General features: G+C 47.3%; 1 protein-coding gene and 1 non-coding gene across 3 annotated transcripts in view; one reads left to right on the plus strand and one right to left on the minus strand.

Annotated features, from left to right (window-relative positions):
* LOC138566148 (zinc finger protein 583-like) overlaps nt 1–23549 on the minus strand; it is a 211739-nt gene that overhangs the window by 127830 nt on the left and 60360 nt on the right. Inside the window, exon 4 of one of the 2 annotated variants that reach the window (XM_069643161.1) lies at nt 2985–3086. The exons of the other annotated variant lie outside the window; for it this stretch is intronic. Coding sequence (XP_069499262.1) covers nt 2985–3086 — 102 coding nt within the window. The remainder of the gene's footprint in view (nt 1–2984; nt 3087–23549) is intronic. 2 annotated transcript variants of the gene reach the window in all.
* On the plus strand, nt 22619–22725 carry LOC138568556 (U6 spliceosomal RNA). The gene has a single exon (XR_011302888.1). It is a non-coding gene; the product is annotated as a U6 spliceosomal RNA (small nuclear RNA).

Genomic DNA, 23549 nt, shown 5'->3' on the forward strand with positions numbered 1-23549 from the left:
CACAACCTGCCATCCGCACCTCCCCAGGCTGGAGGACACCACTGACACGAGAAGGCGCAAAGGAGATATCACGCAAGCCCGCCTTAATACCAAAACAACGCGCCCGTCCAGTCAGAAGCATCTCAGCACCGGTGCCCAACATGGGCAAGGACACACCCAGAAAACTAACCTCCCAGAGCAGGATAGACCAATTTACAATGCCGGCAACAAACAGCCAGTCAGAACAAGATCAAACAGACACCATGGCGGAAGCAGAGAGCACAATATCACTGAAAGACATTATGGCAGCCATAGCAGACTCACATGCCTCTATGGAGCAAAAAAGTAGACGGCATCAGCATGGACATCTCCCTCCTCCGACACGATCTCCAGAAACTGACATCTCGTACTGGAGAGGCAGAGCAACGCATATCTGGGACGGAAGACGGGCTACAGAATGTAGAACAACAGCTGACTAGAGTTGTGACCCACCTAAAAACCATGGAGGAAAGGGTGGATGAGGGTGAGGGAAGATCCAGGCGTAATAATGTTAGGATCTTGGAAATGCTGGAGAAAGCAGAGGGCCTGAACATGGAATTATTCCTGGAGCAGTGGCTCACAGACATGCTTGAAGCAGAAACATTTTCCAACTTTTTCTCAATTGAACGAGCCCACTGCATGCCGACGGGCCACCCAGCAACAGGTGCCCTCCCACGCACAGTGATAGCTAAGCTATTGAATTATGAAGACCGCGATGCACTGCTCCAGATGGCACGGGCAAAAGGAACACTCACATACAATGGATCGAAAATAGCATTTTTTTCCAGATTACACCAGGGAAGTGCAAAAAGCAAGGCAATCAGTCGATCAACTCAAAAAACTGCTGTAAACTCTGAATGTAAAATATGGCCTACTATTTCCAGCCCAACTTAAAATATACTTTAAAGGCACAACGGTCCACTTCACTGACCCTAAAGTTGCGTGGAAGTGGGCAGAACAGCATATTGAAGGAGACTGGAATATGGCAAGAGGCAACAGAAACGGAGCCCCTCCCCCCCCCCCGAGCCCGGCCAAGACACGAACCGCAGGATCAACAATCACCAGCACCAGACAACGCTCCACAACTGCAAGAGGGGGGAAGACTGACGCCCGAAGCATGAACGAATGAGATCCCTGGAGGCCCCTATGAGCGGGGTGTAAGGTACTGTACACTGTCGAATTCTCGCTTACATGACCATAATAGCCACAAAGAGACACATAGACAAGCGGCCAGCCCAGGTGGAAATCCCCCCCCCCCTTACCCCTGGAAGGTCCCCCCGCTTCTTTACACCGGAGAGCGGTGGGAACCTACGCGTGAAGAGCTGCGAGTGATTAGTTCTTGTTTAACTTGTATTTGAGTTACAATGGGGCGACAGATGCTTCAGTTGGGGGCGAAGTATAGGGAGGGGGGAGTTGGGTATATGTTTATATGTTTAAAGGATGGACAAACTCAATGGAACACCAAAACCCTTGAGAAACAGGTTTTGTTAACATGCAGGCCATTGTTCCCTACCATGGTGCGAATGAAAGCAGTGCCCCTATCCCGGAGTGCGTTGCTGTTACCTATAGTCATGAAGGCCTAAACGGGGGTCTTAGCGATGGGCTGGAAAGAGGATTCCCTCTGTGGCAGCAGGGATACTCTGGGCCCAGAGGCCATTTCCATCGGCGTAGTCTCAGCCGGCTCCGCCAGGGCCGCAGCGACCACTTCGGTAGAGGCCTTATCCGGGTGGATCAAAGCCCTCACCACCTTAGGTGCGTCCTGGGCCTTCGCCTTGGGGGGAGGGTCAGCGCCTCGCTCCCCCTTCGAGAGTGACCGGGTCCGCTCCAGCGGCCTACCCGGGTTCTCAGACTTCCTCTTCCCCGAACCAGAGCGCTGGCTCGTGGTCGAACGTGCCGTGGAAGTAGCGCCCTGCTTGGCAACCGAAGAGCCCTACCTTTCGGCGCTCCTGGAGCCCGCGGACTTGTGGTGCTTGGCCTTCTGTTGGGCCCCCGTCGCCGGGGCGCCCTCAAAGGACTTAGAAGCCCGCTCAGACTTCTTCGCCTTCTCACTTGCTGTGCCCTTCTCCAGCCAGGTGGCGAGGCGGGAACGTCGATCTTGTTTGGTCCGTTCCGAAAGGTTCTTGCAGAACGCACAGTCCTTCTCCACGTGCGTCTTGTCCCCACGGAGGCAGTAGAGACATCGCGAATGCTCGTCCTCCTTGAAAACGTTATATAATCCGCATCCAGGGCCGTTCCGGAACAGCTTGGATCCGGGCGTCGAGCTCCCCTTGTCCTGGGCCATGTCCGTTGAGGTAGGCCGCAGATCTTCCTGAATCCTCCAAGAAGTATAAACTCGATGAAAACTTCACCCTTGAGGGGCGTAGAAGAATTCCGAAACGGGTCCCCATTATCGGAAGTAGAAACGGTGGAGCTTGAGGCTCGATTAAACAGAAAAAATAAGAAATTCTCCTGAAAAAGCGTGAAAACGCAGTAAAAAAAACAAAACTAGAGAGCTAAACACGAGGACTCCCAACACTTGAGCGTGCGGTAAAAATCTGAGGATGGCTGCCAGGGGCGGGGCTTAGAGAGAGGGCAGTCATTGGCTGGGGGCAGTATGACCCAGAGATCAGTGATTGGTTACTACTAAGAAAGACAGATCAGAAACGAAACTGATACTGATTTTTTCTTTACCGAGGATTCCCAGCCTGATGACGGGGAATATTCATGAGCATGTGAATCCATGGCAGACCCCATGCTGGAAAAAAATTTTTTGCCTGGACAACTTGTGAGAAAATCATTAGAAACAATATAAAATCAATGTTGGAAATCATTATTGACTAAATAATAATTTCAAGAAAACAAAAGAAACCACCCTATAAATAAAAGAATAGCTGGTGCACAGCAAAAGATAACATTTGAAAAAATATTGTACCCACAATGGCGTACTTGCAATGCGTTCAACAAAACGGTAAAATGTCCTTTCTCACCTGTGTTTAGACACTGGTTTTGATGCCTTGGCCCGGATCCCAGAGGAGTTCCCAGATCTCGGTTTATTCCAAGCAATAGTCCAGGACTGTTACTGCCATCACCTTCGAGATAAAGACAAAATTCTTCATAATCAAAACAAAGTGGAGGATTCTAGATTCCTTCATTACGTTCCTTTTCAGTTACTAAGTCCACACCAGGTCGTTTTACATGTTACACTTTATAAAATCATAAACCCAGTCTGCCTGAATATAGATGAATAAAGTGAATTTTAAAATATTAGCTTAACGCACTATATCCTGTTTCTACATTTTCTCCTTCGTGAAAGCCCTCACAACCTTGGCTTTCCTCTGCTCCCATCACAGGCTCACCCAACTGCATCTCCTAATGACCCCTTCCCCTGTTTCTAAAATCTATCCCATCTTACTACTGTTTAATATTTCTCTGTTGGTGAAAATTCCATTCTGCCCCGCTTTCAATCTGGGTTTTCCGTTTATGATTCATAGCTTACCGCTTGCTAGTCTAGACATTAGTCTATCCTCATTATATTGGACCTCTCTGCCGCTTTTGACATGGTGGATCGCATGTTACTTTTACAGTGCTAACTTGGGTTTCACTCTTACTTATCTAATAACACTTTTTCAGTCTCCTGGGCTGGTGTCTGTTCTGATGCTTCCCTTCTTCATGGTGTTCCACAAGGCTCTGTCCTTGGTCCCTTCCTTTTTTCTCTTTATACTTCTCCGGTGGTGGCTATCATTTCCTCTTTTGGAGTTCTAACCATTTTTACGCTGATACCCAGCTCTTTTGGTCATTTTCTTCGTTCACGTCTGTTATTCACAGTAATCTTTCAGCCTGTCTTTGTGGTATTAAGGCATGGCTGTACGATAATGTTCTTGTACTTAATGCGTCAAAAACTGAAGCTTCTACTTTTCTGCCTCCTTCCTCTCCACTTGTATAGTTTCCTCCTCATCTTCCTATTTCTTCTACTGCTCGTAATCTTGGTCTTCTTCTTGATACTGACTTATCCTTTTCCTTTCAAACTTCCATTACTTCTTGCTCCTGCCGTTCCTGACGTTACCATCTTTATAGCATTCACCAGGTTCGGTCTTTTCTTACATTTAGTTCTACTAAACCTTTGAATTCTTCATTTGTTCTTTCATGTTCATTTGATTGTTCCGTTCTACTCATGGTCTACCTGTTTCTCCACTTGCTCCTCTAAAGTCTATTGTTAATGCTTCAATATGCCTTATCGATCTGCTTTACCCCTGTGATTCTATTTCCGTATCTTTATCTTCCTCTGGGTGGCTATCATTTCATTCCAGGCTTAAATTAAATGTTCTTTGCATTGTGCTCTAATTCATCTATGGACTTGCCCCTTCTTACCTTATATCCCTGGTTTCTTTCTATACTCCTCGGGTTTTGCAACCACAATCTCAATTTCTAATCATGTTTTCGTTCCTTTTCTCTGCTTGCGCCACCTCATTGGAACGCTCTTCCCTTTTCTCTTCGATCTATTTTTTCCTATTCTTTATTGAGTTTTCCTTGAAGTCATCTCCTTGAATCTTAATTGTGCTTAGTACTTCTTTGGCTTTCTTATTGTAATATTAATTTTTACTTTCTCACTGTAAAGACTGGAGGGGGGTGTCTGTTCTCCTGCTCTCTATATGGCAGAGTGGAAGCACAGGGCCCCCCAGCCAAGATTGTTTATTCAGTAGCTATGGGCGAGCTATCAAAGCTTAAGCTCTCAGGGGGTGATGCAGGCTGGTTCTTAAGGACAGTGTAGTCCCCAAGCACCCACAAAGGAATGTCCACACACTATGTTAGTGAAAACACAGTTGTTTATATAAATAGGCTCAAGTTATGTACATAATCACAATAACACACGTTGTGCTCAAGATAATCTAAAATGGTAAATATATAGTTTCTATGTCATACCACAATTACCCTTTAATACCATTCAACTGTACTCAGTTCAAATGTCATACAAATCAGTTAATAATCTGAACCAACAATAGGACATAGGAGGAAAGCAACCTGTAAATAACGATATAGCACAAACCCAGTCCACATATTGTTTATCTGAGTCTTATTTCCCTCTAAAAAAGTTCTACCACCCCAATGTACCTGGAATAGCAGAGTTCGACGTCGGGTCGTCGACGGATCCTTCTTAAGGCAGGAGCCACGGATCATCAAGATCCCACAAAGAAATGGTGAACAAAGGTCCTGGCGGGGCTAGTCTATGATCGGTTGTGGACGTCCTGCGAAGATGAGGCGTGCGGTGCACCTAGACGAGGATAGTTCGCTGCCACAAAGACTCTATGAAGAACTTTGGCCCAGCAAGGGCATCGAGTCGTCTCTGTGGTCTTCAGGTGGCAGGAAACCCACCGGTCGATTCTCGTTGGCAGTCTTGGCTTTCTCCGTCAGGACAAAGCGGTCGTCGGTGATGAGCGAGGGAGTCCTTCGTTCAAAGTGTTCCTAGGCAAAGGAGCACTGTGGCTCTGGTCAGCGATGGCGGTCATCGACGGTGATGGACTTCAATCCGTCAACAGCCTTTCGAGGGTCCGACGTCCAGGGAGCTTTGGCAAAGATCAGCTGGTACATGATGGTCCCTCGTAGCTCGGGAAGAGGTCTCCTAGCCAGGTCCTCTCTGGGATTAGTTCCTTGAAGACACAGCAGCTTTCAGATTGGCGAAGGACAGCAGCAGCAATTCTTCTTCTTCCATTGGGCTTCAAGGTTAAGCATCAAGTATCAACTTTAGGGGGACGTGGCCAGCAGCAAAGCTATGAGGACGTGAGCCCCTGTAGCTCCTGCAGCCGCAGCAAATATCCTGTAGAAACAGCCTGCTACGAGTGGCAATCCTGAAGAAAACATATCTTCCAGAAGATAAACACATCAGGCACATCTACTCGAAATTCAGACCCGAATCGTAAACTCCTGGGGGAGTTCAGAGCCGAGAAAAGCAAACTACGCAGCCACGGGGAAACATGGACAAAATGGCCGTGCCCGTCAGGACGTAGCTGGCTAGAAACGCTGTACCGAGGAGGACCTGCGGTCTGAACGAATGAACGCATGAATAGCCAGCCACACATGGTGGGCCAGCAGAGCGAACCAGGGGGGGCCCGCCTAGCACTATGGAGAGCTGGCGTAGCAACCCGCTGCACACATACAAGAACCAACCTGTCATCCCCATAAAGTCTGCTGGAAGAAGCGGGACTGCGCTGTATCCGCATGAGAAGTGTGGCGATTCCACTGGGGTGCGGATTCCTGTGCACCGCCTTGCTGCCAAGACAACAGTAATTCAGGACGGAAGCAGAAGACCAGGGTGACACCCAGACGATCCCCACACCTGCAAAGGCCACTTACCCGTGGACCCGCTGGTTTGGCGGAAAAGAGTGGACCTGGTGAAAATTGCAGGCTAGCAGACGTACCTTGGAGGGTCCCTACCTCCATCCCCCGCGCTCACGAAGGACCAGAAAGAGGAACCGCAGGCGGCACGCAGAGGCATGAACACAGGAAGGAACGGCCCGGTAGTTGCATGACTCATGCCGAGTTAGCTGAAGCCCATTATAAACTATCCTGGGGGGCGCTATAGGCCTCTCCGAGACTGTGGCCTGTGGGTACGTGCGGTCGAGATTCGTACCTGCGCTGGCCTGTGGTACAAACAGTGCGGACATCGTGTGGTGAGGGCATATCTATCTGCCGACCTGCGCCTCTGGCAAATGACTGGTGAAGCTGAAGTTACAAACCAATATCTGCCATATGGAGCCGAACACTCCCCCATAGCAACCACACCGCAGTTATACCGTATGAGAATAACCCACCCGACGATCCAGTCAGAAAAGGTGGAGAAAAGACCATGACACCAAGCTAAAGGCACTGGAACACTGAAAAGGGGCCCAGGCACTACCCTTGCAAAACGGTAATCCATGCTACTCCTGATACACTAGAGCAAGGCAAGGAGACAAGTGACCGCACGGCCCTAACCCGAAGGAATACTTGCACAACCTGCCATCCGCACCTCCCCAGGCTGGAGGACACCACTGACACGAGAAGGCGCAAAAGAGATATCACGCAAGCCCGCCTTAATACCAAAACAGCGCGCCCGTCCAGTCAGAAGCATCTCAGCACCGGTGCCCAACATGGGCAAGGACACACCCAGAAAACTAACCTCCCAGAGCAGGATAGACCAATTTACAATGCCGGCAACAAACAGCCAGTCAGAACAAGATCAAACAGACACCATGGCGGAAGCAGAGAGCACAATATCACTGAAAGACATTATGGCAGCCATAGCAGACTCACATGCCTCTATGGAGCAAAAAAGTAGACGGCATCAGCATGGACATCTCCCTCCTCCGACACGATCTCCAGAAACTGACATCTTGTACTGGAGAGGCAGAGCAACGCATATCTGGGACGGAAGACGGGCTACGGAATGTAGAACAACAGCTGACTAGAGTTGTGACCCACCTAAAAACCATGGAGGAAAGGGTGTATGAGGGTGAGGGAAGATCCAGGCGTAATAATGTTAGGATCCTGGAAATGCTGGAGAAAGCAGAGGGCCCGAACATGGAATTATTCCTGGAGCAGTGGATCACAGACATGTTTGAAGCAGAAACATTTTCCAACTTTTTCTCAATTGAACGAGCCCATCGCATGCCGACGGGCCGCCCAGCAACAGGTGCCCCCCCACGCACAGTGATAGCTAAGCTATTGAATTATGAAGACCGCGATGCACTGCTCCAGATGGCACGGGCAAAAGGAACACTCACATACAATGGATCGAAAATAGCATTTTTTCCAGATTACACCAGGGAAGTGCAAAAAGCAAGGCAATCGGTCGATCAACTCAATAAACTGCTGTAAACTCTGAATGTAAAATATGGCCTACTATTTCCAGCCCAACTTAAAATATACTTTAAGGGCACAACGGTCCACTTCACTGACCCTAAAGTTGCGTGGAAGTGGGCAGAACAGCATATTGAAGGAGACTGGAATATGGCAAGAGGCAACAGAAACGGAGCCCCCCCCCCCCCCCGAGCCCGGCCAAGACACGAACCGCAGGATCAACAATCACCAGCACCAGACAACGCTCCACAACTGCAAGAGGGGGGAAGACTGACTCCCGAAGCATGAACGAATGAGAACCCTGGAGGCCCCTATGAGCGGGGTGTAAGGTACTGTACACTGTCGAATTCTCGCTTACATGACCATAATAGCCACAAAGAGACACATAGACAAGCGGCCAGCCCAGGACGAACCCCCCACCCCGCTCTTTACACCGGAGAGCGGTGGGAACCTACGCGTGAAGAGCTGCGAGTGATTAGTTCTTGTTTAACTTGTATTTGAGTTACAATGGGGCGACAGATGCTTCAGTTGGGGGCGAAGTATAGGGAGGGGGGCGTTGGGTATATCTTTATATGTTTAAAGGATGGACAAACTCAATGGAACACCAAAACCCTTGAGAAACAGGTTTTGTTAACATGCAGGCCATTGTTCCCTACCATGGTGCGAATGAAAGCAGTGCCCCTATCCCGGAGTGCATTGCTGTTACCTATAGTCATGAAGGCCTAAATGACTCTGCAAGACACTAAGACTCGAGCTTTAAAGTTCCTTACTAGGAATCTGAAGGGTCTAGGAAGCAGTCTAAAGAGACGACTAGTGCGACAGTTCCTGAATAGGCACAGCCCAGACATAGCCTTCCTAACTGAAACCCACCTAGCAGGAACGACCATTGCACTCTTCAAACGCTCCAACTACCGCACAGCAATACAAGCAGGCTTCACGATGGGAGCCAGAGAAGTAATAATACTGATACACAAAAGGCTTCCTTTTACCCTTACGAAAGCAACACAGGACACTGGGGGCAGATTCACGTATGTCACAGGTACGCTCTGGAACAAAACAATCTCCCTATTAGCGATCTATGCCCCACCCACACTGCAAGACACGCTAATAGAAGACATCACGCCTTTGATGGTTAATGAGACTTCAGATATCTTAATCCTGGGAGGAGACTTCAATGATGTAATGGACAACATACAGGACCGCACACACCTACGCAGTAGGGACCCTAATCGCCAAACTAACCTAGCTGCGTTTGTCAAAGCTTTTGGTATTAGGGACATGTGGCGGGACCTACATCCTGGGGAAAAGGAATACTCCCATCACTCGGGGGTACACGCATCACTGTTGCGCCTAGACTACTTCTTTATACCAGCACCAATAATACACATGGCGACGCAAGCAGAGTACCTCCCAAGAGGCATCTCGGATCACTACCCCCTACTCATGTCAATCAAGACGTATAAACCAATCCCGCCACCAGTATGGAGGCTGAATAATTACCATCTAGGATCCCCGTAATTGATAGAACGTCTACAAAACGCTAGCACACCATACTTCGAGCTAAATGAGGGAACGGTAGACTCCCCCATTATCCTATGGGAAACATACAAGCCTGTGATTCGCGGAGAGATCATCTCCTGGACTGCAGCATAAAGGAAAGCACATCTGGAATCATTAAGAGAGGCAGAGGCAAATGTTAAACTGGCAGAGGAAACACACCTAATCCAGGATAGTCCTGACACAAACAGAGCGTTGATCCTAGCTCAGAAAAAGTTACAAAACATTGCATTAGACAATGCCAAACAGGCACGAGGGACGATGAGAGCTAGAATTTATGAAACAGGCGATAAAGCCGGGAAGATGCTAGCGTGGCTTGAGCGTAGAGATGAGGGACACAATCAAGTAAGAGCGATCACACCCCAAAATGCTGAACCGCGACTAACAGACGCAGACATCGCAGGAGTTTGCAAACTATTACGAAAGGCTATACAAGGCATCTGAAACTCCCCCTGAAGCCTCCATATTGGAAGAGATCACCCTTCCCTCTCTAAACGCTGAACAAGTTGCTGGGCTAGAAATGGCGATCACAGAAGATGAGATAATAGCAGCCATGATGCAGTTCCAATCCGGGAAGACACCTAGTCCGAATGGCTTTCCCATAGAAACTTGGAAAAAGATAGGTGGGAATGAACTAGCCCCACATCTACTCAAAATGTACCAACAGGCCCAAGACAGGGGGAGACCAGCGGATTTAAGGAAGGCAACAATAATTCTAATACCTAAAGCAGACAAACCTCCAGATAAATGTAGCTCATACAGACCAATATCTATAATCAACAGTGAGACGAAAATATTGGCGAAACTGTTAGCAACACGTCTACAACAAGTCATAACATCCTTAATACACCCAGATCAATGTGGCTTCATGCCCGGTAGATCTACAAGAGTGAACATACGAAGACTACACCTAGCCATTGAACGCGCCCAGACCCTGAACACCCCCCTGGGAGTACTCACAATAGACTTCAAGAAGGCATTTGACTCAATCCATTGGCAGGCACTCTGGGCGATCATGCGCAGGATGGGGATCGGCAAACGTTTCTTATCCTGGAGCAAACTGCTGTACAATGCACCGATGGCCGAAGTCAGAGTAAATGGCTGGACGTCACGGTCCTTTGCCCTGGGGAAGGGGACACGGCAAGGCTGTCCACTATCAGCAGTCCTCTTCGCACTGGCCATGGAGCCATTGGCCCAGTGGCTGAGAGACACATGCACTTGGAAAGGCACCCCCGGAGGACCAGAGTGGGAAGACAGAGTCTCACTATACGCAGACGACCTACTGATATACCTGCGAGACCCCAAAACGGCATGCCCAGTGGTGAAACAGCTGCTACAAAAATATGGAGCCTTTAGTGTTCTGAAGGTGAATTGGTCCGAATCCATACTATTTGCACTAAACAAACTGGGTGCTGAGACCCCTGAATCGTGCCCATATAGAGTTGCCCATGAACTCTTTCGTTACCTGCGCGTCAGGATCACAAGAAACCTTAACAACTATACATTCAATAACCTACGACCTATCACAGAACGATTCACAAGAGATGTGCATCACTGGATGCCTTTACCCCTGACCCTTTTAGGGCGGGCTGCACTGTTTAAAATGTTAACACTTCCCCACTATTTGTACATACTACAGAATGCTCCATTGCACATACCAACGAAGACGTTCCAGGAAATAGATTGTGTGCTCAGGCAACTCCTGTGGGGCGGCGGGCACCCGAGAATAGCTCTCCAAACACTACAAAGGTCGATATGGGAAGGAGGCATGGTCTACTGAGACTACAGACATACTACTGGGCCAGCCAGATGTCGGTGATAAAGGAGGCAGAGAGATACCACTACACACAGCTCCGACATGTTCTACAACAGCACCTCCCTACCCTCTCTGACATGCCAGACTGTACCCCATTGGAACGGAACATAGTTATAGAACATATTCAGGCTAAAGTCACCACAGTTATGTATAGTGTTATCACCTCCTTTGCCATACCAGAACTGGTACGATTAAAGTCAGAATGGGAATCTGTAGTGGGAGAGATTGTGTGGGAGGAGTACTACGCCTAGTACAACTGAAGATATTACACAGAATCTACTACCTGAGGGTAGCCATGTATCGCTGGGGTAAAAAAGCTGAACCCAACTGTCTACGCTGCCGGGGGGAAAGGGGGGGGAACCTTCTTTCACATACTATGGGAGTGCCCAGTAAACAGCCATTACTGGCAGCAATGTTGCTATTTCTTATCAAGGGTCCTGAACCAGACGATCCGCAGAGATCCCAAACTGCTGTTACTGGGAGTAGACAGTGAGCTAGATATGTCAAAATACGAAAAGCTCTGCCTCATGACTACAACAGCGATAATCAAAAGAAACATGCCACGGCTTTGGGGGGGCAGCGGAACCGCCGCAGGTAAACCAGTGGATTACGGACGTACAAATTTGCATTGCAATAGAAAGGAGGGTTTACAGGGCCAGAGGTTGCCCCGAAAAAGCAGATAAGATATGGCAACGCTGGGAAGACACGGTGTGAACTCCTGAACTTTTAATACCATAAGATAAGGGATATGAACATTGCTACAGAAAACCTGCTATAGAACAAGATACTATTACACTGTATATTGTATATGGTATGTGTTCCATCTGAGTATGTTTTCCATCCACCGTTGTTATTATTGTTGTTGTTCTAAATTCTGGCCCTGGAAGGACCAGTGGTTGTATGCTACAAAACCAATAAAATGTGATATCAAAAAAAAATATCAACTTCAGCTTCTGAGCGATTTCCATCAGTGAGAGGTCCTCAGATATACTGTTGGTCTCCCATTCACTCTGCTGGGTCACACTCAGGCAACCAATCATTCAGAAGGGCATTCATTCAGGCAGGCAGACAATCAGGCTCACAGTGCATTCAGGCCATTCTCCTTCCTCCAGACACTCACAACAAGGAATGTGTATTGGGACAAGTACCCAGCCATTCAGCACTCCACACTGCATTCATACCAGTTACGGGCAGGGCTGTCTCAGTCATCGTGTTACATACCACAAACCAGACACCCATAACAAGAAGTGCTTATTGGTCACACACTCCATTCACCCAGGTCCCACCCCAAGGGTGTACCCATAACGTACAGTCACTGGGAAGGCTCCAGCCAGTCTGGTCTGGACTTCATCACAATACCATACATAGAACTTCCACCCAACCGCCAATCAGGGCGAATGGACAGAGTCAGGGCTTCCCAGGACATTGGAAAAAACAGAAAAACAAGGTAACAGACAATAGAAAGCAAGAGGCCACAGTGGCCATCTTGTCTCCCATCAGAATCAACTGATTCCAATGGCAGGGCCTGGGTATGCCAAAATGGAGGATGCTCAGAGCACCTGTCAAATTCAGCATGGGGTTGCCACCAGCCCATTCCCTGCTTTGTGGGCCACGCACAGGTGCCCAAAAACATACACTAGGACTACAGGGTTGTAGCCCCACGCATGGGTGCCATAAGGGTATCCCATGGGTCTGTACACCAAATCAAAAAAAGGAAGACCTGAACGGCCAGGAGTCCCACATGGAAAAGAACACAACACATCCACGAAAAAGGACTACAGAACAATGACAAGGAGGCCTTGTCCCTCCAATGCATTTCCAGCATCACACTTATTTATTTATTTGCATTTTTTAAAGCGCTCACACATCCCGGGGGTATTGAGGAGCTGTTACAGAAGGTGTTGTTGTTGTCGTCTTAGTTGCTTGTTTGTTTGTTTGTTTGTTTATTTGGTATAGCGCAGAACCGAACCCGAAGGGGTAGCTGGGCGCAAACAGTACAAGATTACTTAAGAACTTAGTTACAGGAGAAATACAATTTATGCAGTTCGCAGTTAAATCAAGAAAAGTGCAGTTTATACAGTTCACGTTAGATCAAAGGTAAGTATAGAAGGAAAGCAGAAGGAAAAGAAGAAAAAATGCGGAACTACGGTTCAGTCTAGTTGATCAGATGTCATTCAGCTGGTTGCAGACGTCTAGTGTCTATGTGGGAGGGGAAGGTCAAGCTAAGTGTCATTGGCATGGATCCAAGTGAGGACTTTTCGCCTGAAACTAGAGTAAGGTTGGTCCATTCTGAGATCCAAAGGGAGTTTGTTCCAAGTTTGCGCAGCTATGATTGGGAAACTAGAGCCGCCGGCTGTACTCTTTTTGTATCTAGGCATCACTAAGGTGAAGGCGTTGGTCAGTCTAGTGGGACGGTTTGAGGTTCTCCTGTGGATTCTATTGGCCAGATAAGGGGGGGCAATGTTGTTAAGACATTTGGAGGTGAGGGAGAGTATTTTGAGGGTGATCCTGTCTTTGATTTTTAGCCAATGGATATTTTTCCTAAAGGTGGAGATGTGGGCTCTGTTAGGAATATTTAAAGCTACTCTGATAGCGTTATTTTGGAGAGTTTGTAATTTGTCAAGGATATACTTGTTAGAGCCTGCATAGAGGGCATTGCAGTAATCCAGCTTGGATATGATGAGAGCATTGGCTAATGTGATGCAGCTAGTCTCAGTTAGAAAAGGTCTACATGCTCGGATCAATTTGCAAGTATATGCCGTGGAGGATGCTAGAGAGTTCGTTTGTTTTTTGAAGGTGAGCGTTGAGTCAAGATAAACCCCGAGGGTTTTGACTGCAGGCATCACTTTGATGACGTTATTGTCGATGTTAAATGAGGCATAGTTAGAGTTAAGTTTTTTGATAGCCAACGCTGAGCCAATGATCAGTAGCTCAGTCTTGTCGTCGTTCAGGCAGAGGCCATGGGATGCCATCCAAGCCTGAATGAGGAGATATATCTTATTTACTAAGTCCGTGTCTTCCAAGAAGTTACCCGAAAGGGGGATTAGAATCTGAGTGTCATCTGCGTAATTAGTGTAGACAACACCCAGTCTGTCCATCTTATCAAACAGGGGCTTAGTAAAGATGTTATACATCGTCGGAGAAACACATGATCCTTGGGGAACACCGCATGAAACTTGTATGGGATCAGCGGCTGCTGAGGGGGAGAAGACTCTCATTGTCCCCAGGTTATGGCATCACTTGAGAAATGAGCGGCTGAGCTTAGGTGATTGCATAAGACTGCATGATCTACCAAGTCGAAGGCCGCAGATAGGTCAAGGAGGAGTAGCATCGCTGTTTTACCATTGTCCTTCAACTCGTCAATTTGGGTCTTGAGGTCAATCAAGGCTGTTTCAGTGCCATGAAGGGGACGGAAGCCAGATTGCCGTGATCCTAGTAAATTGTTAGTTTCTAAGTAGTCCTGGATTTGCAGGTATGCTACTCTGTCTATAATTTTAAGTAAGAAAGGGACAGTAGTGATGGGTCTGTAGTTAGTTGGTATAGCAGGGTCAAGTGTTTGTTTTTTTAGCAAGGGAAGCACCCAGGATTTTTTGTTGCATATTTATAACGCGCTTAAATACCCAGAGGTTTCTAAGTGCAGACCGGGGATCGAACCTGTGATGCTTCGTGTTGTCTTGCTTCCAAGGCAAGCACTTTGCCACTGAGCTATCCTCCCGGGACACTTACTCATATGAATCGCTTCACTTTGTATTCATAACTATTGTACTGTTAAGATGGCATATGTACAGAGCTTTGGCGTAAGGCGCTATATAAATAACCAATAAAATAAAAAAAATACAAATAGAATTAGGATCGACCACTTCCCTTCCCTGCCGCAGCAGCACACCCTCACTGCTCACACTAATTGGCACATGTATTTTTATTCAGACATCTCTGAGAGCTACACATAGAAAAGTTCAAAAGGGATAATTAATTAATCTTTTATAATGCGCTTAATACTGGAGACCAGACTAAGCGCAGGACCAGAATACAAACCTGTGTTGCTCTGGGTTGTCATGATTGCAAGACTACCGCGTGACCCTGAGTTATCCTCCCGGAATATCAAAGTTTCAAGAGTGGGAGAGCTGGATCTGTTAATGGAAACATAAAAGCTTGCTTTGGCCATGTCCACACTCTCCCCGGCCTCGGACCTCATGCTGTGCCAGCACTGGTGGCACAGGGTGATGAGGCCATTTTTAACCTTCCTCACTCTCCTAACCAGAGTTCTCAGATCAGGGACGTCACAATTTGGCATGTGTGCATTACAAGAGGGAGAGGAGGAAAGAGTGGCACAACAACAAGTACGTGGCGAGGAAGAATCGAACAGGGACTGATAAGGAGAGAGATTTGGGATGTTGCTGGGCACTAGATCCAGGGAAAGATGTAAGAACCCTAAGAACATGATGGGAGGAGAGGCAGAGGAAACTGAAAATAACTATTGTATTCAGTTGCATCTTGGACTTGTAACGGAGGGGACCCAGTCATGACCGACTAAAGGCCTTATCATAACGGTTGAGTCTGGAGCTACTATGTTACCCAAGCCTGTGGTGGGCCGTTAGGAAAGATTTAACTTTTTGCTACTTTTTACCTTCATTCTTTAAAGGCTTTTGGGCAAGCCTGGTGTTGCACCACACATGCCATGCAATTCACATCTTGGACAAGCACTGGTTACTCTCAATGCTTACATTACAGGGGGCATTGGCCTCAATTCTACCTTTTTTGTATAGGGTTTTTTTGCTAACCAAAAAGCACCTAAAAAAGAAGTATAAGCTCTACCTCCCTGAAGGATACTAGCACAGGGAAACCTGGTATTTCTTTTATGTTAAGAGTAATTGACACTTTTAATGTGTCCCTGACAGACATGATAGTGTATATTTAGGTTTTATGAATATTGCTGGGGCACTACTGTGCACCTTGAATTTTACTGAGAAAGGATCCTTCATTTCTGCTCTTACTCTTTAGAACACCATTCTTGTTACTTACATATTTTAAGTCTTCATCCAGGAAGAACACCTTGTCCTCCCTCAGCCTCCAGCCAAATTGGAAACATATCATGGCCTCACCACAGCGGACTTGTATACTCCAGACAAAATACTATGAGGCCCCCAAGACTTCTCGAAGCTAATGGGAAATACCCCAAAATGTCACAAATAAATGTGTATTGTCTTTTTGTTCGAATTTGGCCCATACTAAAATTCTTTATGACTCAATAGCGAATGTTGCATAACGTTGTTAGTATAGCGCATGTTTAGTAATGTTAGCGTCCTATTGTTTTTGTCCAAAACGCATCAGCTGTCAGTCAGTTACTTTCTGGTCCATTGTTCTTGCAAGTGCGATCAACATATTACAACCATTAATACTGAGCCTAGATAGTAAATTCTGCAAATTCGGTTACACCGTTGTTTATAACTTGTTGGATTTTACTATGATCACAAGCATTCATGGTTTTCAAGAAGCATTATAAAATAGATTATATTTTTGGATGGTGCATTCAAAGTTTTCAGCGGTACAAATGTTTTTATTACATCGTACATTTCCGATGCATACCTTTTTCAGTTGACATTATCACACAGATCCCGTTAATGAATACTGCTTGCAATGCCATAAACGTCATACTTTAAGACGTCACACCCCGAGGTCCCGCCCACCCGCTCCCAATTACCATAGCCATCTCCACCGGGGATGGTTGCAACATACCCACAAGGTCTAACTCTATTTATGTTAATCTGCTCATAGGAGAAGTGCCCCTTAGGTCTGCAGAACAATGAGAAGATCCAGCTTCTACCCCCCTGAAAAATCCTTCAACTAAACCTGCTTCACTTGAACCCCCAGGCCATTAGGATGTCAAATTCATTCTGGAGGAGATTACGCTCTCGCCTGCCACACTCTAGACACCAAGCATGAGAGCAACTGTTCCCAAATCCTGCATCATAAAAGTACTCCTCCTTGACCCACCGCCCCCCCTCCTTGTTCCTCCATCTCCATATTAATCATAAGTCAACCAGGACTAAATTCCCTTTCACATTGCAAAGGGCGGCGTTAAACAGGGTGCTCATTCAGCGTTTCTTATTGCCAACCATTTAGAATTCCTTGGTATGTGTGTCCTTAAGGCCCGATCACCAGTTTCATAGGTCCTATAGAAATCACCCCATATGTGGTCAGATTGCTGGTCCCACCAGGGTCGCAATGTTCCACCTCCAGGTACTCATTCCCCAGCTCCGCTCTATGGTGAATGGGTTGGCATCGGATTTGCCTTCAGTCCCAGTGCCTCCGTGTCCTTTCCACCCTCCGTCCTTGACATCCTGTGGGTTCTCGAAGAAGTGGGCCAGCCTTCGGTATCAATTGTAGATGAGGACTCCTCGCTCCGACCTCGGTAGTTCAGAATCACATGGTTTGAAGTTGCCAGGAACTGGGAGCCATTTATCCCATTACTTGAAGCCCAGGGGCCTGCTTAGCTCATCACCAATAGCTCCCAGAAGCTACAAGTCAACTGGTACCATACTTAAACTCTGGATGTTTGAGAATGTTTCTAAAGGCGCCTTAGGTCACATCTAGAAGACGTTCAAATCATAATGGGTCACCGATCAGATGCATAATAGCCTATAGTTTGTCAGGGATATGGAAGTGAGATTTGCAACACTCCACGGCGCACTAGCTCCTCATTCCCTAGAGGAAACTTCAGCTTACTAGGTGATGCTGTATACTATGAGAAACCAGAATGTGTCTCACCCACTAGGCCCCGGGGATCTTTCATCCAGGTGGCATAGACACAGCCATCGCTTTTGGATCCAAATCCTGGCGGTGTATCAATGCGGATGGATCAGCTGGGCGAGGGGTCTTCGGGGAGTGGGACGCTAGATGGCGAGATGCGGTATCCCCTCCCCCTGCAATATCTTTACCCCATCCTACCAGGATATGTGGCAACTCTACCCCACCCCCACCACCACCCCCCGGCCCTTCCCTACACAAAGACTTCAGACCAGACAGCCTGCTCTGGGTCGGTATGTCTGGGTGTTCATTTTGTTGGTGAGGAGTAGGAATTCAGTTTTGATGGGATTGAGCTTCAAGTATGCACTGGAAATCCAAGACTAGATCAGCAAGAGGCAGGTTTTGAGCCTGTGGCTGTCCTTGATGACGTTGATCTTGAGATATAGCTGTGTGCCATCTGCATATTGATGGATGTGGATGTTTGTGTGTGGCTATGAGGGTTCCCAGCAGCTCTATGCATAGATTGAAGATCACTGGGGAGAGTATTGACGTAGTGATGGGTCGCATTGGTGATCTAGAGAAGTCCATCTGAACAAACTGCTTGCGGTTGGCGAGGTAGGACTTGAAACAGTGTAGGACAAGGTTGCTGATCCCATTCGCCGATGTAGGGTGCCCGTGCTGCACCTGGGTCTGAATCTGGATTGTTAGGTTTGGAGATTCTGACAGTGACAATTTAGGGAGGGGAGGGGAGAACAGTGACCCCTCCCCAGCCTGGTCCCAGGCAGCCATGGAGATATGCCACAGCAATTCCTACCCTGAGGTAGGGTGAGTGCGTCTGCGGGCACAGTCCATGACCCCCTGAGCGTGCCTGTATTGCTGTTGGTACCACTAACACGCAATATCTACCAGCCTCTTTTGCGGACAGAGTGTGTGCGTGAATAACCGAGATGAAAAGGGGGGCAGTTTCAAACTGTATACCATGATAGCCGGGTCCGGGGAAAAGCAAAAGGACTAGATTGGCCCTGATGGCCAGGTGCAGCAGGACACCAAATGGTAATAGGAAAGAACCAAACAAACAGGAGGTCATGGGTTTAGGAGACCTGCATTCATAAGACACAGTAAAAGGTGTTAAGGTGGGGAAAGAGAGGGAGAGAAAGAAACAAAGAACGAGAAAGAACGAGGGAGAACGAGGGAGAACGAGTTTGTGGGTCAGCCAGTGCCTCCTGGGAGCCCATTCCTTCAGGCCCACTGGCTTTTGGACAGCTTCCAGATGGTCAGAGAAGGGCCAGGCTGGGCTAGGCCACAAATCAAAGGCAAGCCGTTCCTGGTGCACCTTCAGGCAATGTCTCCCTGAGTTGCCAATGTCCAGGAAAATCCCACCCGGAGCACTCATAGAGAGGTCTCTGGCCAATCATGGCCGATCAGGGGCGTAAAGGGCAGCAGGGCTGCCCCTGGACTATGTTGCATCTGTGCGTTAGATGTGGATGTGTATTTCAAAGCCCCTCAGCATTTCTTTGCTGTTATGGATCAGGGGAGAACAACTTATTTTCCTCTGCAGGTTGGGCTTGTGTAAGGGCTGGAGCTGCCCTGCAGTACATACTAGTGGGTAGTTTTCCACTTGAACACAAGCCAACCCACTCCCCCTCCGCTACGCCACCCCTGCTCCTGCCCCACATGAAATCAAAAGTCTGAGCTGATTGTACATCTAAACACGTGGTACACTACCAATCTCAAAACCATGCGTAGCTCTAAAAGAGCAGCAGAAATGTACTGGAAAAAGAAAGCAACGGTCCTGAACAAAGAGACGTTCACATCGCCTCCAACAACTACAAAGCTGCATCCTCCAAACCAAAAGTGCTACATATAACGAAAGAATCACAAACGCTAACTCAGGTACCAAGGAGCTTTTTGCTATCCTTCGACAATTAGAATCGCCTGGTGCACAAATATCCAAAAAGCTCTGCTGGGTAGAATTTCACTTCTACAAACGAAAATTGAAGGAAAAAAAAAAACTATTTTGCCACGAGGCACTCAATTCTCAGAGCCAACAGACGCCCCTCTGAAACCTCTCATTCCATTTGAGTTTACCCCGGGCTTTTGAAGTTAAAAAAAAAAAAAATGTCTAGTCTTAAACCGTCCAGATGCCAAGGTGACATCTGCCCAGCCATAGTTATTAAAGATGCGGTGGAGGAGCACGCTCCGTTCCTTACGTCCTTAATAAATGCCTCCTTCGCAATGTGTACCGTCCCAACCAACCTGAAAGATGCCTGGGTCCTCCACTTACTTAAAAAACCTACGCTAGACCCCAACATCCCTAAGAATTATCGACCTATAACAACTGTACCATTTTTACTTAACATATTGGATAGGGCTGCTTACCTGCAAATTCAAAACCACTTGGAATCTAATAATCTCCTGGGCCTTTGTCAATCAGGCTTTAGACCAGGTCATGGCAATGAATCAGCTCATATAGACTTAAAAATCCAAATGGATGAACTAAAAAACAAGGGTAATTTAGCACTCCTCTTACTAGACCCATCAGCGGCCTTTGACTTGGTCAACCACAATGTTCTCTGTAAACATCTGACTTCGGTTGTACATTTCTCTACCAAATATATGCTATGGATACAGTCCTTCCTCTCCGACAGAACAATGAGGGTATTCGCCCCTACGGCATCTACTGAGCCTGCCCCCCGTCTCTTGTGGAGTACTGCAGGGTTCCTGTGTTTCCCCCCCACACATATAACATTTTTACTAAGCCTCTTTTTGACCACTTGGAGTACTTGGGTGTCACCTACATTAACTATGCTGATGACACCCAAATCTTCATTCCCATCACAGGTTCCTATGACACTGACTCCAAACTACTCAATGTAACTTACCAAACTATACAGCCGTGGATGGCTAACCATGGCCTTTGTCTTAACAACGATCAAACGGGGATCAACCTTATTGGATCGCAGAACCGACTAAACAAACTAGATGACCAATTTAAATCCTTTAACATTGACATCAATCTTAAAGTCTCTAAAGAAGTGAAAACGTCAGGCATCTACCTTTACTCGGCCTTACACTAACAAGACAAGTGAATGCAACAGCCTCTGCGGTGGCCTACACATCAAAACTTATCAATGCCTGTAGTCCTTTCCTTTCATCAGACAGTTGCATTACCCTGGCTAGGGCCATCGTATTATCTAGACTTAATTATTGTAATGCCCTGTATGTCGGCATAAACAGCCGTAACTTGAAAAAACTCCAGGTGCGACAAAACAACGCCTTAAGAGCGGCACTCAATATCCCGAGAGCTGACCACATCACAATCCTATCCTGCACTGACTCCCGGTGCAGGATAGGATTGCTTTCAAAACCTTGTCACAAACACACAAGTGCTTTTCGAATTCAGCCCCAAAATATCTAACTAATAAATTCACAAAAAAACAAACTAACAGACCTATCCGGTCCACACATGCACACCTTCCAACAATACCCAGATTTAAACTACAAAAAACAAGGAGGTAATAGTTTCCGGTACAAGCCGCCAAACTCTGGAACTCCATGCCCGTCTTTAAGAGTTGAACCGTCCTTTTGGATATTTAGAAACAAACAATCCAAAAACGTGGCTCTTTGCACAAGAACAGTAATGTATTATCGCTCCTTGTTTATGATTGTATCTGCACTGTCATGATATGTCCGTCTCACTATGTATCTTTTTGTACCCTTAATGTAATGAAATGTCCCCTTCCGTAACTACACTGTATCTTCAAGAAATGCTCTCAGATACCCTTGGTTAGGTGCGCTCTACAAATAAATATAATAAATATTGCAAGCAGTGAAGGACCGGGGAACTTAAATCTACTTAAATGAAACAAGCCACACAGGTGGAAGACGAGCCAGATGGGAGTCAAACCTACAATCGTCTGATCCGTAGTCAGGCGCATTTTCCATTGCGTCACAGGCGCCCTTACCTTTTTGTGCCCCCCATTAGCTCCTAGCGCTGTTTCTGAGGGCCCTTCTGAAGCAGGAGCAACTGCAATGCCTTCTGACCTGATTTGCTAACACACAAGGCTCACATCCTGATGCAGTGGATAAAACCAGGTGACTGGCAGCCAATACCTGTTGTAAGAGCCTTCCTGGATCTACCAAAGGAAACCAGACCTGGTGCGACTTAAAAGTCAACATCACTGAAGCCATCAGCCAAAAGAAAGCTGAAATCGGTTTCAATAGGCATCTATTGCTTGAAGGTGGCAATCCAGAGCTCTCCGGTATTGGCACCCCCTAGGCAGCTGCCTCATCTGGCCTTATCCTCGAACTGAACATGCCCCCCCAAGCAAACCCTCACAGGCACTCTATTTTCTCTGGCTTATGGGACTATTGTGATGCGTTCAGGCACACAGCACCCAGGCATTATGATGGGGGGTGCCACTTTGCATGCAGCCTGGACCATGAGCCTTTTCACCTTCATTGCAATAGTCAAGCAAGCAAATCCTTTCCTGTTTGGCCAACCCAGCAGTGAGGAAACTTGGATCCTGGGTGTCTGCCTCTTCATTTCGCCCGCCAGCCTCAGAAATGAATAGTTTCTAGCCAAAGGTATTGCATTATATGCCACCCTATGTCAAGAGGCAGTAGATCCGGTGGGTTTTATATACTGGCCAGTTCAGCCCCAAGTGTGTGCTCGCATCAGCAGCACATATACTAAAATTGGAACGATACAGAGAAGATTAGCATGATCCCTGCTCAAGGACGACATGCACATTCGTGAAGCGTTCCATATATAGTGCTGGTAGAGAGATTCCCAGACCCCCCTTTGTTTTGCATAAATTAACTTTGGGTCTCACGGACAAAGACTGATATGCAGGGAAATGTGTTCTCTGTGAAAGGGACAGTGAGCTAAAGACTTGGTATAGTCTCCCCCAGGGGTTATTCACCCAAGAACAGGTCATTGGGCTGTGTTCGTGCTGGTAGAGAGATTACCAGACCCCCCCCCCTTTTTTGTCTTCCATATTTTTAGACACATGCATGGACAGCAATGCCCTGCAAGTTTTGTTGACAGAATAAAAGCCCCCCCCCCCCCCGGAGTCCTCATTTTGTGCGTTTCGACATGCCAACCCTTCTAATTCCTCCTTATCCCACTATGCTGCACTAAACGCTACAGACTTATCCTCCGCTGGGTGCTAATTTCTACATAGCACAGCCTTCCTAGCCACTTCTACTCCATTCCCACAGGTCCCACCCCTAGGGTGTACACACAACACAGCCTCTCGGAAGGCCAGTCGGGAGGAAGGGAACAGATCCAGGGCTTCCCAGGACTTTGGGACACAAAGGGCAAAGATAAAAGAAACCAAGCAGCCACAGGGGCCATCTTGTCTTCTATCAGGAATCCATCGATTCCTATCGCAGGGCCTGGGTGTCCCAAAATGGAGGACAGTCAGAGCTACTTCCAAGTCAGCATGTAGCTGCCAACAGCCCATACCCTGCTCTGTGGAAAACATGCAGGTGCCCAAAAACATGCACTACCTAACCATGGGTGCAATAAGGGCATCCCAGGGTGTTGTTCATTGTTAGGGAGAATTCTCACTTATGGCTAATTTCCCTTACCTAT

Source organism: Ambystoma mexicanum, chromosome 2p (assembly GCF_040938575.1).
Source record: "Ambystoma mexicanum isolate Mex_15411 chromosome 2p, UKY_AmexF1_1, whole genome shotgun sequence".
Lineage (NCBI taxonomy): Eukaryota > Metazoa > Chordata > Amphibia > Caudata > Ambystomatidae > Ambystoma > Ambystoma mexicanum.